The 12,196-nt window shown below is 39.5% G+C and overlaps 1 protein-coding gene across 1 annotated transcript; it reads left to right on the top strand.

Moving 5' to 3' along the window:
- The first annotated feature begins 3,133 nt into the window (after positions 1-3,133).
- On the top strand, positions 3,134-4,608 carry LOC124113871 (postacrosomal sheath WW domain-binding protein-like). Its single transcript, XM_046474348.2, has 3 exons — positions 3,134-3,237; positions 3,849-4,191; positions 4,312-4,608. The coding sequence occupies exons 2-3, from the start codon at positions 3,858-3,860 to the stop codon at positions 4,437-4,439; spliced, it is 462 nt and encodes a 153-aa protein (XP_046330304.2). The 5' UTR covers positions 3,134-3,237; positions 3,849-3,857; the 3' UTR covers positions 4,440-4,608.
- The last annotated feature ends 7,588 nt before the right edge of the window (positions 4,609-12,196 follow it).

Raw genomic sequence — 12,196 nt, 5'->3', positions numbered from 1 at the left:
TGTTTGGTCCAGACTTCATTATTCACATGCTATCTCCTATACCTGGACTATTGCTGGGAGTGACGTTAAACGACAAACAAATAACGCTCACAAAAAATACATCCAATCCCCTTGCAGACCTTGATTTAGCATTTCGTGTAATCATGATAATTGTCATTCATAATATTATTATTTTAAACATGTTAACCATACTTGTGAATATAGATTTGAAAGGCAAGAGAATATATAGATGTCAACTTCTTTATTATGAGGAACACGACGTTTCGGAGTATATGCTTACTCCTTCATCAGGTGAATGAATGCCATGAGGCAGAGAGCATATATATTCCTCTCATGGCGGGGAAAAGGAGATAGTTTCCCTCGTGGCTGCGCAGCTCGTTAAAATATCTCCTTCTCTCCCGTCACTCGATGAGAGAAACATGATATTTCATTCGACACATGAAATATTCTCTATTTACTCAATCGATTTCACAAAAGTGATTTTCAAGGGTTCATTCATACTGCTACCCTATTTTGACGTCACAGTGCACTCAAACATAGTATGGGGTCATTCTGCAATCTAACATATTGTGACGTCACAGAAAGGCATTGTGTGGGGCATGCGTACAGAAATTCACCAATAAGTATTGAAGTGGCAGGAAAATGTACAATACTTGTTTAAAAAATACTAGTATTTGAACCCATTTAATTTTGGTTTGAAAGTATTAATAAGATAACTTTCTTTCCTTTTCTCAGTGCATCATTTTCACATTTGTAAAACGGGAACATCATAACATTTGGTGCTTTATTCCCGGCATATTGATCAATGTGTTGACTGAATTGGATACACCGGCAAGAGGTGTCCCATATGTGTTGTCGGTTGACTCTCACTCTCTCACTCTATATACATATTGCTACATAAGGGATTTTCGTTATAGACGAGTCATCAATTCCAAAGGTTTGGTCTCAATCCCTATCCATAGTGGTTCAAATTCTTCGGCATATGGTGTACTCTTGTTAGTCTTCTCGGTACAATCTCGGTACAATCTCGGTACAATACCAACGTATGATGAGTTACATTATGTGAAATTACCATCACCAAACCGTCACATATGAGTGGCCATTTCCATTGTCCATTGTCGATCAATTAGCCCTGACCACTAAATAACACCACCACCACAAACTGAATATATACCAGTCATCGTCGTATAATACGTTGACAACTCTCATGTTGCAGACACATTTACAATTTATGACTGTATGTGTACTGTACCTGCGCAATTTAAACGTCCTTGGTTGTACAAATTATTTATACAATTATTGTACATTTTCCTGCCACTACAATACTAATTGCTGTATTTCTGTATGTGTGGTACGTATGCCCCACACAATGTTATGCGTCTTTCTGTGACGTAACAATATGTTAGATTGCACTGTGACGTCATACTAACAGTATAAATGAACCCTTGAAAATCACTTTCGTGAAACCTGTTGAGTACATTATATAGCTGTTCTTTGGACTATGTAAACAAAAAGAAAGAGCTTTTGTTATCAGTTTGCATGCATATTTAGTATTGGAAGGCATTCCATAGAATAAAGACAATACTGGAGTAATTTGATTTGTAATAATGCATGCAAAATGCTGTTTTCGATGCACAGATCTGAATTAGTAGAAAGATAGCTTAATGGTGTCTGTTGATATTGTTTGTGTCTGTGGTTTATCTCTTTCTTTTTTCAAACGCTGATAGTGACTTAATTCGATGCTAACTCCAATTGCTTATATTTATTGCTGAAGGTAAGTGTGATTCTATGTTGCATCATAACCTCCTTAATGCTGGTATAAACGTTGATTAATTGTAACCTCGTTGTTCCATAGCGCTTGCATAACATCATCAATTGACCATCGAGATACTGTACTCACATGCACATATATACATGGAAAATATTATGTTAACGTAAAGTGAAGTATATGTATATTCGATCCGTGAAGATCCGTGTTAGAACAGGTCTTCAGCAAGCCATGCTTGCCGTAAAAGGCGACTATGCATGTCGTAAGGGGCGACTTACGGGATCGGGTGGTTAGGCTGGCTGACTTGGTTGATGCATGTCCTCGTATCCCAATTGCGTGGATCGATGCTCCTGATGTCAATCACTGGATTGTCTGATCCAGACTCGATTATTTACAGACCGACGTCATATAGCTGTAATATTGTTTGGTCAGCGTCAAACATCAAACAAACAAAATGTATATTCACAAGTATGTTTAATAATTATCATGATTCCACGATGACACGATATCAAGGTCTGCACGGGGATGTAGTTATTGTGAGCGTTATTTGTTTGTTGTTTAACTTCACTCCCAGCAATAGTACATATATATGGCGATAACATGTAACTAATCAAGTTTTGACCAGACAATCGCGTGACGGATCCACAATTTCGGCGTGAGAACACAACGAGTCACACGTGTCAACCGCAAGATGCTCTGGATTTTACGAATGCGTCAAACATTGTACCCCATAAGGAAACCGCTTGAACCTCATCACTAAACCGCCATCCTGATGTTACAAGGTAGATAAAAATACACATATTAAGACATTAAGACTTGTTATACTAGTATCGACTTCTCTGCGAAGTCAAAGGGTTGGAAGCAAAATAGTGTACAGTGCGACGACACAGCCTGTGTGGCCTGTGCAGCTGAACATGTGACATTCACCACATTTGTATTCAGACTTGTAACACAACTAATGTGTCTTGTGGAGGAAAATACAAACACTATACTCTTATAGAGTAATATATTGCTACAGTAAATATGTCGTGATCAAATGTAAAATGTAAAATTGGCCACATTGTTTTCATTTAACTTATAACTATTATTCATAGATAAACTATACTTTAAGTGACGTAATGTTACACTCTTTTCATCTCTTCAAGTTAGGATATGAAAAGATATGAAATCTATAAACTGAGATTCCATACTGCAACTGAACGTCAGAAACATCGAGTGGGTGATCTAATTCACTGTTCGTCGTTACCGTCAAATGGCATCACTGTATCACGCTAATACATCATACATTAATCACCTGTCGGGTAGACACAGTCATCGTTGTATAACGAGTTGTCAACTGGTCATTTTGTAGACATGCACAATTTATGACCTGCTTTGTACCCCTGCATTCATGTTAATATAAAGGAAGGACTGTGCAGTGGACACTTCACTTTCTGAATCAGTCAGTCCCGGTAGACCTCAACCAAAACGTAAGTGTTTGTATCTCAGTTTCGTTTTATGTATGTGAAATCTTTTTCGCAAAGCTCTATGTATGATATACTATAACTTACGTATCTTGGGCATCACACGGCTTTTTTCAACTATAATTATTTAATTGATATGTATTTATATAGAGCACCACATTCCCCAATCTCTGAAGAACAATCTATACTGAAGGACCTGGGAGTTTGGGCGACAGAAAAAAATTGTTCCAGGAATGGTTGGAAACAAAATAATCTCGACTCAGGTTTAACAACAAATAAAAAAAATGAAATAATTGTCAGCTGAATACGCCGGATGTCCTGAATAAAATGTGCTGTGACAAAAACAAATGGTCGGCTGTTCTGCTCCCTTTATAGATGTTTTCAAGCAGGAACCGAATAAATACTTTGTCTCTGACAAAAGTCCTAGACCCAACTAGCATATAAAATAATACAAGTACCAATAGTGTGTTTACCTTTACATTCTTTCTGGTATCATAGATATGCATGGCCATGTACACGGAACGAAACGAAGGTAACATACTGAATGTGTTTGACCCTCATATTTCCATGTACAGTAGTCAAATACATGGAATAAGTTCGTTTCTCTATTTTCACAGATTAACAAAATGAAGCTTCTTGCTGTTGCCGCTGTCTGCTTTGTTGCCATGACAACAACACATGGTTTTGGAATTGGTATCCCTCCTTTCGGAGGGATCGGTTTTCCCCCGTTCGGTGCATTTGGTCCTGGATTCCCCCGTATCGGCCTTGGATTTCAACATCTCGGACTTGGAATGCCACATCTCGGACTTGGAATGCCACATCTCGGACTTGGAAATCCACATCTCGGACTTGGAATCCCCTCTCTCGGCCTGGGTGTTTCCCCTCTCGGCTCAGGGCTCAACCAGGGATTAGTCCATCCAGGATCACAGGGCGCCGGTGCCATTCTTTCACAGGGTTACGGTAAGTATAATAGTGCAATGTGACAGGAAAACAGGCAGTAACTTAGACACATGAACAAAAGCATGTGAACAAATCAAGCAATTCGTCAATTGTCATATCTGTCCATTTCATTCATTCCAGGTCCTGGTTATATTGGTGAACTCGATGCGTATGCTGCCTCCTCTGCTGCTGCCCCCACAACTATTGCCGCCACAGCAGTTGCCCCGGCAGGACCTGCTGCCTATGAGCCCGCTTTCATGGGAATCTAAGTGACATGCCTAAAGTCCACTGAGGTCTATCCGCTTGGCAAATGTAATATATATGCTACTGCAGTTAGTCGTCTCGTAGTTGGGGTTGTCATGCTACACGATGCAACAGCGTGAGTGATGTTTTGATGGCTGTTGTTCTATATTGAAAATAAACATATATTTATTATGATCTATAGTCATGTGTTCCTTCTATATCCAAACTGTCAGTAGAACATGCGTGTATGTTAAATGTGGTTATCAAGATGCTGAGTAGATCCACTAACTAAAGGGGGCGTGCGGGTAGCCATTGGTTTAGCGTTCGCACGTCACGAACAAAACCAGAGTTCTATGTCCCACATGGGTACATTGAGTGAAGCCCATTTCTTGTATTCCCAACCGTGATATTGCTGGAATATTGCTAAATATGCACTATAGGCACTTTAAAATCGGCACTAGTCCGGTCTGGTCCGGGTCACACACTCTCGCACGTGCATGCACGTCGCTATATAAGTGCAATAATCTGGAAAGAGACGTTAAACCCCTTTTCACCTCTCCTCACCTAATAGCTGATCCGTCATTAACAGTAGCTTCTTGTGTTGTAATCTGTTATTTACTCTATACATTCAAGATTTAATACATTTTCGTTAGTAAAGAAAGATATAAATTAACACAAAACTTTAAGGAAGGGAATTCATGGATGTCAACTTTAATACGAGGAACACAACGTTTCGGAGTATATGTTTAAGTACTACTTCATCAGGGGAATGAATGAGTCATGGTTATTTTTAATCATAAAATGCCCATCGACATGGGAAGGTAATATTTAGGTGATTGAATAATAAACGAATGAAATACTTATCTCGGGACAGAGTCGCCAAAGAGCGAGGCGGACGTGTTAAAAACCCCTGGAACCCACACGGTGCATACCCGAGTATATCAACATCGCACTTCACAAATCGCATTGCAAAGCTGCTAAAACAATTCATGCATTCCGTTGGAAAGGCATACTTTCAGAGGTGATGTTTGTTTGAATGTTTGTTTGTTGTTTAACGCTGCACTCAGCAAAATTCCAGCTAAATGACGGCGGTCTGTAAATAATTGAGTCTGGATCAGACAATCCAGAGATTGACATCATGAGCATCGATCCACGCAATTTGGATTCGATGAAATGCATCAACCAAGTAAGCCAGCCTGACTATCCGTTCCCGTAAGTCACCTATTACGACAAGTATAGTCGCTTTTTACGGCAAGCATGGCTTGCTGAAGACCTATTCTAACACGGATGTTCACGGGTCGAGTATACTTGTACTTCACTTTACGTTAACATGATATTTTCCATGTACATATGTGCATGTGAGTACAGTATCTCAATGGTCAATGCTATGCTTGCGCTATGGATCAACGAGGTTACAAGTTATCAACATATATACTAGCATTTAGAAGGTTATGATGCAATATAGAATCACATTTACCTTTAGCAATAATTATAAGCGAATATAGTTAGCATCGAATTAAGCCAGACAATCCAGTGATTGAAATCATGAGCATCGATCCACGCATTTGGGATTCGATGATATCAACCAAGTCAGCCAGCCTGACCACCCGATCCTGTTAGTCGCCCTTTACGGCAAGCATGGGTTGCTGAAGACCTGTTCTACCCCGGAGGTCATGTAACATAATGGGATCCATTTGTACAGTGTATGTGCTCCAAAGATGATCGGTGAGTGAGTGAACGTTGTTTACCGATGCAGATGCAATATTCCAGATTTCCGTAAAAATTCGAATCTGGAACAGGCAAACACACGTCATTTTTTTGTAACCGCTATTTGGCCCTCTACGTATAAGTGTTTCTCTAGATCTTGTGGTGATTGTAGTCACAGCACAAAATCACTTGTCATAGCATGGTGATAAGAACAACTGCAGAGTGTCAATACTATCACGTCGAATGTATTGAAGAAAGCTCAAATCAGTATTAACTCTCCATCGGACTCGGCGCTGAGCAAAATTGAGAACTGCAGAATTTGATGTAATATATTTGACATAAAAAAATTGATTTGTCCGCATGATATCCACATACGACGTACTCGCTCCAGTAAGTTTTGATACGTTAAGTATATGTCACAGAGCTACTTATATTTATTATCCTAATCTGACTCCCGCAGGAGATATTGCTTGTGTGAAGGCAGACAATATCTGCTAGGAGACTGACATAAGCGTTAGTATGAGGGTTCATTCTTGACGTTTTCAAACAGTACAACGACATGACAGTCAGCATACCGAACACTTTGGTTAGTTTGTAGGTGACTGAGTCCAGGGCACAAATCGCATTGCAAAGCTGCTAAAACAATTCATGCATTCCGTTGGAAAGGCATACTTTCAGAGGTGATGTTTGTTTGAATGTTTGTTTGTTGTTTAACGCTGCACTCAGCAAAATTCCAGCTAAATGACGGCGGTCTGTAAATAATTGAGTCTGGATCAGAGCATCGAACCACGCAATTTGGATTCGATGAAATGCATCAACCAAGTCAGCCAGCCTGACTATCCGATTTATGGCAAGCATGGCTTGCTGAAGACCTATTCTAACACGGATGTTCACGGGTCGAGTATACTTGTACTTCACTTTACGTTAACATAATATTTTCCATGTACATATGTGCATGTGAGTACAGTATCTCAATGGTCAATTGATGATGCTATGCTTGCGCTATGGATCAACGAGGTTACAAGTAATCAACATATATACTAGCATTAAGAAGGTTATGATGCAACATAAAATCTCATTTACCCTTAGCAATAAATAAATATAATTTGTAGGTGACTGAGTCCAGGGCCGAGACGCCCTGTGGCTGTAACGTCGAAGTAACGTCATAACGTAATCACTTCACTTTTCGACATTGACGTCATAAGGGAACGCGCCACATGTTCAGACTATCGGTATACTCAACACGAAACTCTTAACCAATTGACCAGTTAAGCAAAATAAAGTATTTCGTTCAACTTTGCGGTTTAAATATATGAACAAGAAATATATTAGATATGTCACAGTTACAAACAATAGCTATGCTGCACATGTGTTCGTCGAAGAAACGTAATGCATTGCCATATTTGTCTTGTACTTACTGAGATATTGGACCATAATAGATTCGACCTCATGGATTTTGATACCAATTATATAAACACTCGTCGATCAAAGTAGAAAACCTCCTGGCAAGACGCAGAGTTTTGGTACTATAGTCGATGTATGTCGATATGTTTTATATCAAACTCGGGTGAGATTCTCTGTGTGTAGACTAAATGTTCTTGCATCAATCATAACCAAGTTTGCAATTTTGAGAATTCACATCGGTCAGCATATTGTGCACGAAGCTCAGGGAGCGAACTCATTAAAAACTGTTCGGAGCGTGTGATCATGGTGAGTCCCAAAACTGCAGCTTTCTGCATTACTCAGATTGTCAGAAGGCCGCGGGTACACTCCCAATGTCAGTCAATAGATTGGGAGGTACCAAACCTAAGTCACCGAGAACAATGGGGAGTCGGCGCTACTTGGTGATGCAAGCCCTCTGACTATGCTTTTTAAAGTATTTTGAATAAGTCATACAGTCCGTAAGAGTTGTTTTGTGTTAAATTTTAGAGGTTGCATGATTAGAAAACATATTCCGCCCAAAATGTAACATAACAATATGAATATTTTTTTATTTATTTTTTTATTACGTGTTTGAATCGTTATCTATCGTGAAGCTGTCCGATTTTCGATCACAAACGTTGATACTACTTAATTTCGTTTATCCGACATACTCGTTAATCCGACATAATCATATGCAACCATCGATGTCGGATTAAACGGGACTTGACTGTATATGATACACGTGGTGAATTACGTGAAGCAGACAAGATTGAGCTACATACATGTACATGGTGATCACTTTAACTTTTCAGTCCAGTTCAGTGTAACCTCACCCATTTCTTTTAACAATGGGTATAATCTCTTTTCAGTGCTATCTGTCCTGATACTGAAATAGTTCGAGGAAGCACATTTTAAACCTCATGGAACAGAACAGTTATCTTGCCTCTTCATAAGAATGGGAACAGAGAGGACGCAAATAGTGAGTGAGTGAGTGAGTTGGGTTTTACGCCGCTTTTAACAGTATTCCAGTTATATCACGGCGTGTCAGCTTAATGTGGGAGGAAAGCCCGAAGTGATGCAGGTCTCAGACGTTTACCACTTCGGTGAAACCCACGAGCACGGGTATGGTGCTGACAAACCTAGAAACATAATCGGGGCGAACCGGGATTCGAACCCACAATCATAGGTTTCTGGCGTGCCCAAGGGACGCAACCCTGCATAGCGAATCGCGGCGCCTCAGACGACTGGGCCATCCGTGCCCCCTAGGACGCAAATAATTATAGTAGCATGACACTGTGAAGTGTGCTTCGTAAATTTTACATCAATTCTCATTGAATGACTTGTGTCCTGGTCAAATGCATATGATGAAACTGAAGGATCCCAGGTTAGTTTTCGCGAGTGGCGAGTGCTACCGGTAGAGCAGGATATGCTTACCCTTTTCGTGAACACCTGGTGTCATCACTGATTTTCAGTGGTCTATTTTCGTATAGTTTACACAGCTGTTTTGCCCTTTACGCCAAATGGGTGCACTGTTTGAAGCATTCGTAGAATCCAGAACATCTTGCGGTTGACACATTTTACCCATCTCACCCTGAAGGTGTGGATCGTTGCTCATGATATTAGTCACTGGATTGTTTGGTCCAGACTTCATTATTCACATGCTATCTCCTATACCTGGACTATTGCTGGGAGTGACGTTAAACGACAAACAAATAACGCTCACAAAAAATACATCCAATCCCCTTGCAGACCTTGATTTAGCATTTCGTGTAATCAAGATAATTGTCATTCATAATATTATTATTTTAAACATGTTAACAATACTTGTGAATATAGATTTGAAAGGCAAGAGAATATATTGATGTCAACTTCTTTATTATGAGGAACACGACGTTTCGGAGTATATGCTTACTCCTTCACCAGGTGAATGAATGCCATGAGGCAGAGAGCATATATCTTCCTCTCATGACGGGGAAAAGGAGATAGTTTCCCTCGTGGCTGCGCAACTCGTTAAAATATCTCCTTCTCTCCCGTCACTCGATGAGAGAAACATGATATTCCATTCGACACATGAAATATTCTCTATTTACTCAATCGATTTCACAAAAGTGATTTTCAAGGGTTCATTCATACTGCTACCCTATTTTGACGTCACAGTGCACTCAAACATAGTATGGGGTCATTCTGCAATCTAACATATTGTGACGTCACAGAAAGGCATTGTGTGGGGCATGCGTACAGAAATTCAGCAATAAGTATTGAAGTGGCAGGAAAATGTACAATACTTGTTTAAAAAATACTAGTATTTGAACCCATTTAATTTTGGTTTGAAAGTATTAATAAGATAACTTTCTTTCCTTTTTCTCAGTGCATCATTTTCACATTTGTAAAACGGGAACATCATAAAATTTGCTGCTTTATTCCCGGCATATTGATCAATGTGTTGACTGAATTGGATACACCGGCAAGAGGGGTCACTGGATTGTTTGGTCCAGACTTCATTATTCACATGCTATCTCATATAACTGGACTATTGCTGGGAGTGACGTTAAACGACAAACAAGTAACGCTCACAAAAAATACATCCAATCCCCGTGCAGACCTTTATTTAGCATATCGTGTAATCATGATAATTGTCATTCATAATGGTATTATTTTAAACATGTTAACCATACTTGTGCATATAGATTTGAAAGGCATTTAGAAGTGACACACACAAGGAAGAGAATATATGGATGTTCAACTTCTTTATGATGAGGAACACAACGTTTCGGAGTATATGCTTACTCCTTCATCAGGTGAATGAATGACATGAGGCAGAGAGCATATATATTCCCCTCATGACGGGGGAAAAGGAGATAGTTTCCCTCGTGGCTGCGCCACTCGATAAAATATATCCTTTCCTCCCGTCACTCGATGAGAGAAACATGATATTTCATTCGACACATGAAATATTCTCTATTTACTCAATCGATTTCACAAAAATGATTTTCAAGGGTTCATTCATACTGCTACCCTATTTTTACGTCACAGTGCACTCAAACATAGAGGGGTCCCATATGTGTTGTCGGTTGACTCTCACTCTCTCACTCTGTATACATATTGCTACATAAGGGATTTTCGTTATAGACGAGTCATCAATTCCAAAGGTATGGTCTCAATCCCTATCCATAGTGGTTCAAATTCGTCGGCATATGGTGTACTCTTGTTAGTCTTCTCGGTACAATCTCGGTACAATCTCGGTACAATACCAACGTATGATGAGTTACATTATGTGAAATTACCATCACCAAACCGTCACACATGAGTGGCCAGTTCCATTGTCAATTGTCGATCAATTAGCCCTGACCAGTAAATAACACCACCACCACAAACTGAATATATACCAGTCATCGTCGTATAATACGTTGACAACTCTCATGTTGCAGACACATTTACAATTTATGACTGTATGTGTACTGTACCTGCGCAATTTAAACGTCCTTGTTTGTACAAATTATTTATACAATTATTGTATATTTTCCTGCCACTACAATACCAATTGCTGTATTTCTGTATGTGTGGTACGTATGCCACACACAATGTTATGCGTCTTTCTGTGACGTAACAATATGTTAGATTGCACTGTGACGTCATACTAACAGTATAAATGAACCCTTGAACATAACTTTCGTGATAGCTTAATGGTGTCCGTTGATATTGTTTGTGTCTGTGGTTTATCTCTTTCTTTTTTCAAACGCTGACAGTGACTTAATTCGATGCTAACTCCAATCGCTTATATTATTGCTGAAGATAAATGTGATTCTATGTTGCATCATAACCTCCTTAATGCTGGTATAAACGTTGATTAATTGTAACCTCGTAGTTCCATAGCGCTAGCATAACGTCATCAATTGACCATCGAGATACTGTACTCACATGCACATATATACATGGAAAATAGTATGTTAACGTAAAGTGAAGTATATGTATATTCGATCCGTGAAGATCCGTGTTAGAACAGGTCTTCAGCAAGCCATGCTTGCCGTAAAAGGCGACTATGCAAGTCGTAAGAGGTGACTTACGGGATCGGGTGGTCAGGGTGGCTGACTTGGTTGATGCATTTCATCGTATCCCAATTGCGTGGATCGATGCTCCTGATGACAATCACTGGATTGTCTGATCCAGACTCGATTATTTACAGACCGACGTCATAAAGCTGTAATATTGTTTGGTCAGCGTTAAACAACAAACAAACAAAATGTATATTCACAAGTATAGTTTACATATAAACGAAATAATATTATGTTTGATAATTATCATGATTACACGATGACACGATATCAAGGTCTGCACAGGGATGTAGTTATTGTGAGCGTTATTTGTTTGTTGTTTAACGTCACTCCCAGCAATAGTACATATATATGGCGATAACATGTAACTAATCAAGTTTTGACCAGACAATCGCGTGACGGATCCACAACTTCGGGGTGAGAACACAACGAGTCATAGGTGTCAACCGCAAGATGCTCTGGATTTTACGAATGCTTCAAACATTGTACCCCGTATGGAAACCGCTTGAACCTCACCACTAAACCGCCATCCTGATGTTACAAGGTAGATAAAAATACACATATGAAAACATGAAGACTTGTTATACTAGTATCGACTTCTC

The sequence above is a fragment of the Haliotis rufescens genome, unplaced genomic scaffold, assembly GCF_023055435.1.
Source record: "Haliotis rufescens isolate VD_foot unplaced genomic scaffold, xgHalRufe1.0.p SCAF_12, whole genome shotgun sequence".
Classification (NCBI taxonomy): Eukaryota; Metazoa; Mollusca; class Gastropoda; order Lepetellida; family Haliotidae; genus Haliotis; species Haliotis rufescens.
This window is presented reverse-complemented; position numbering and strand designations above follow the sequence as displayed.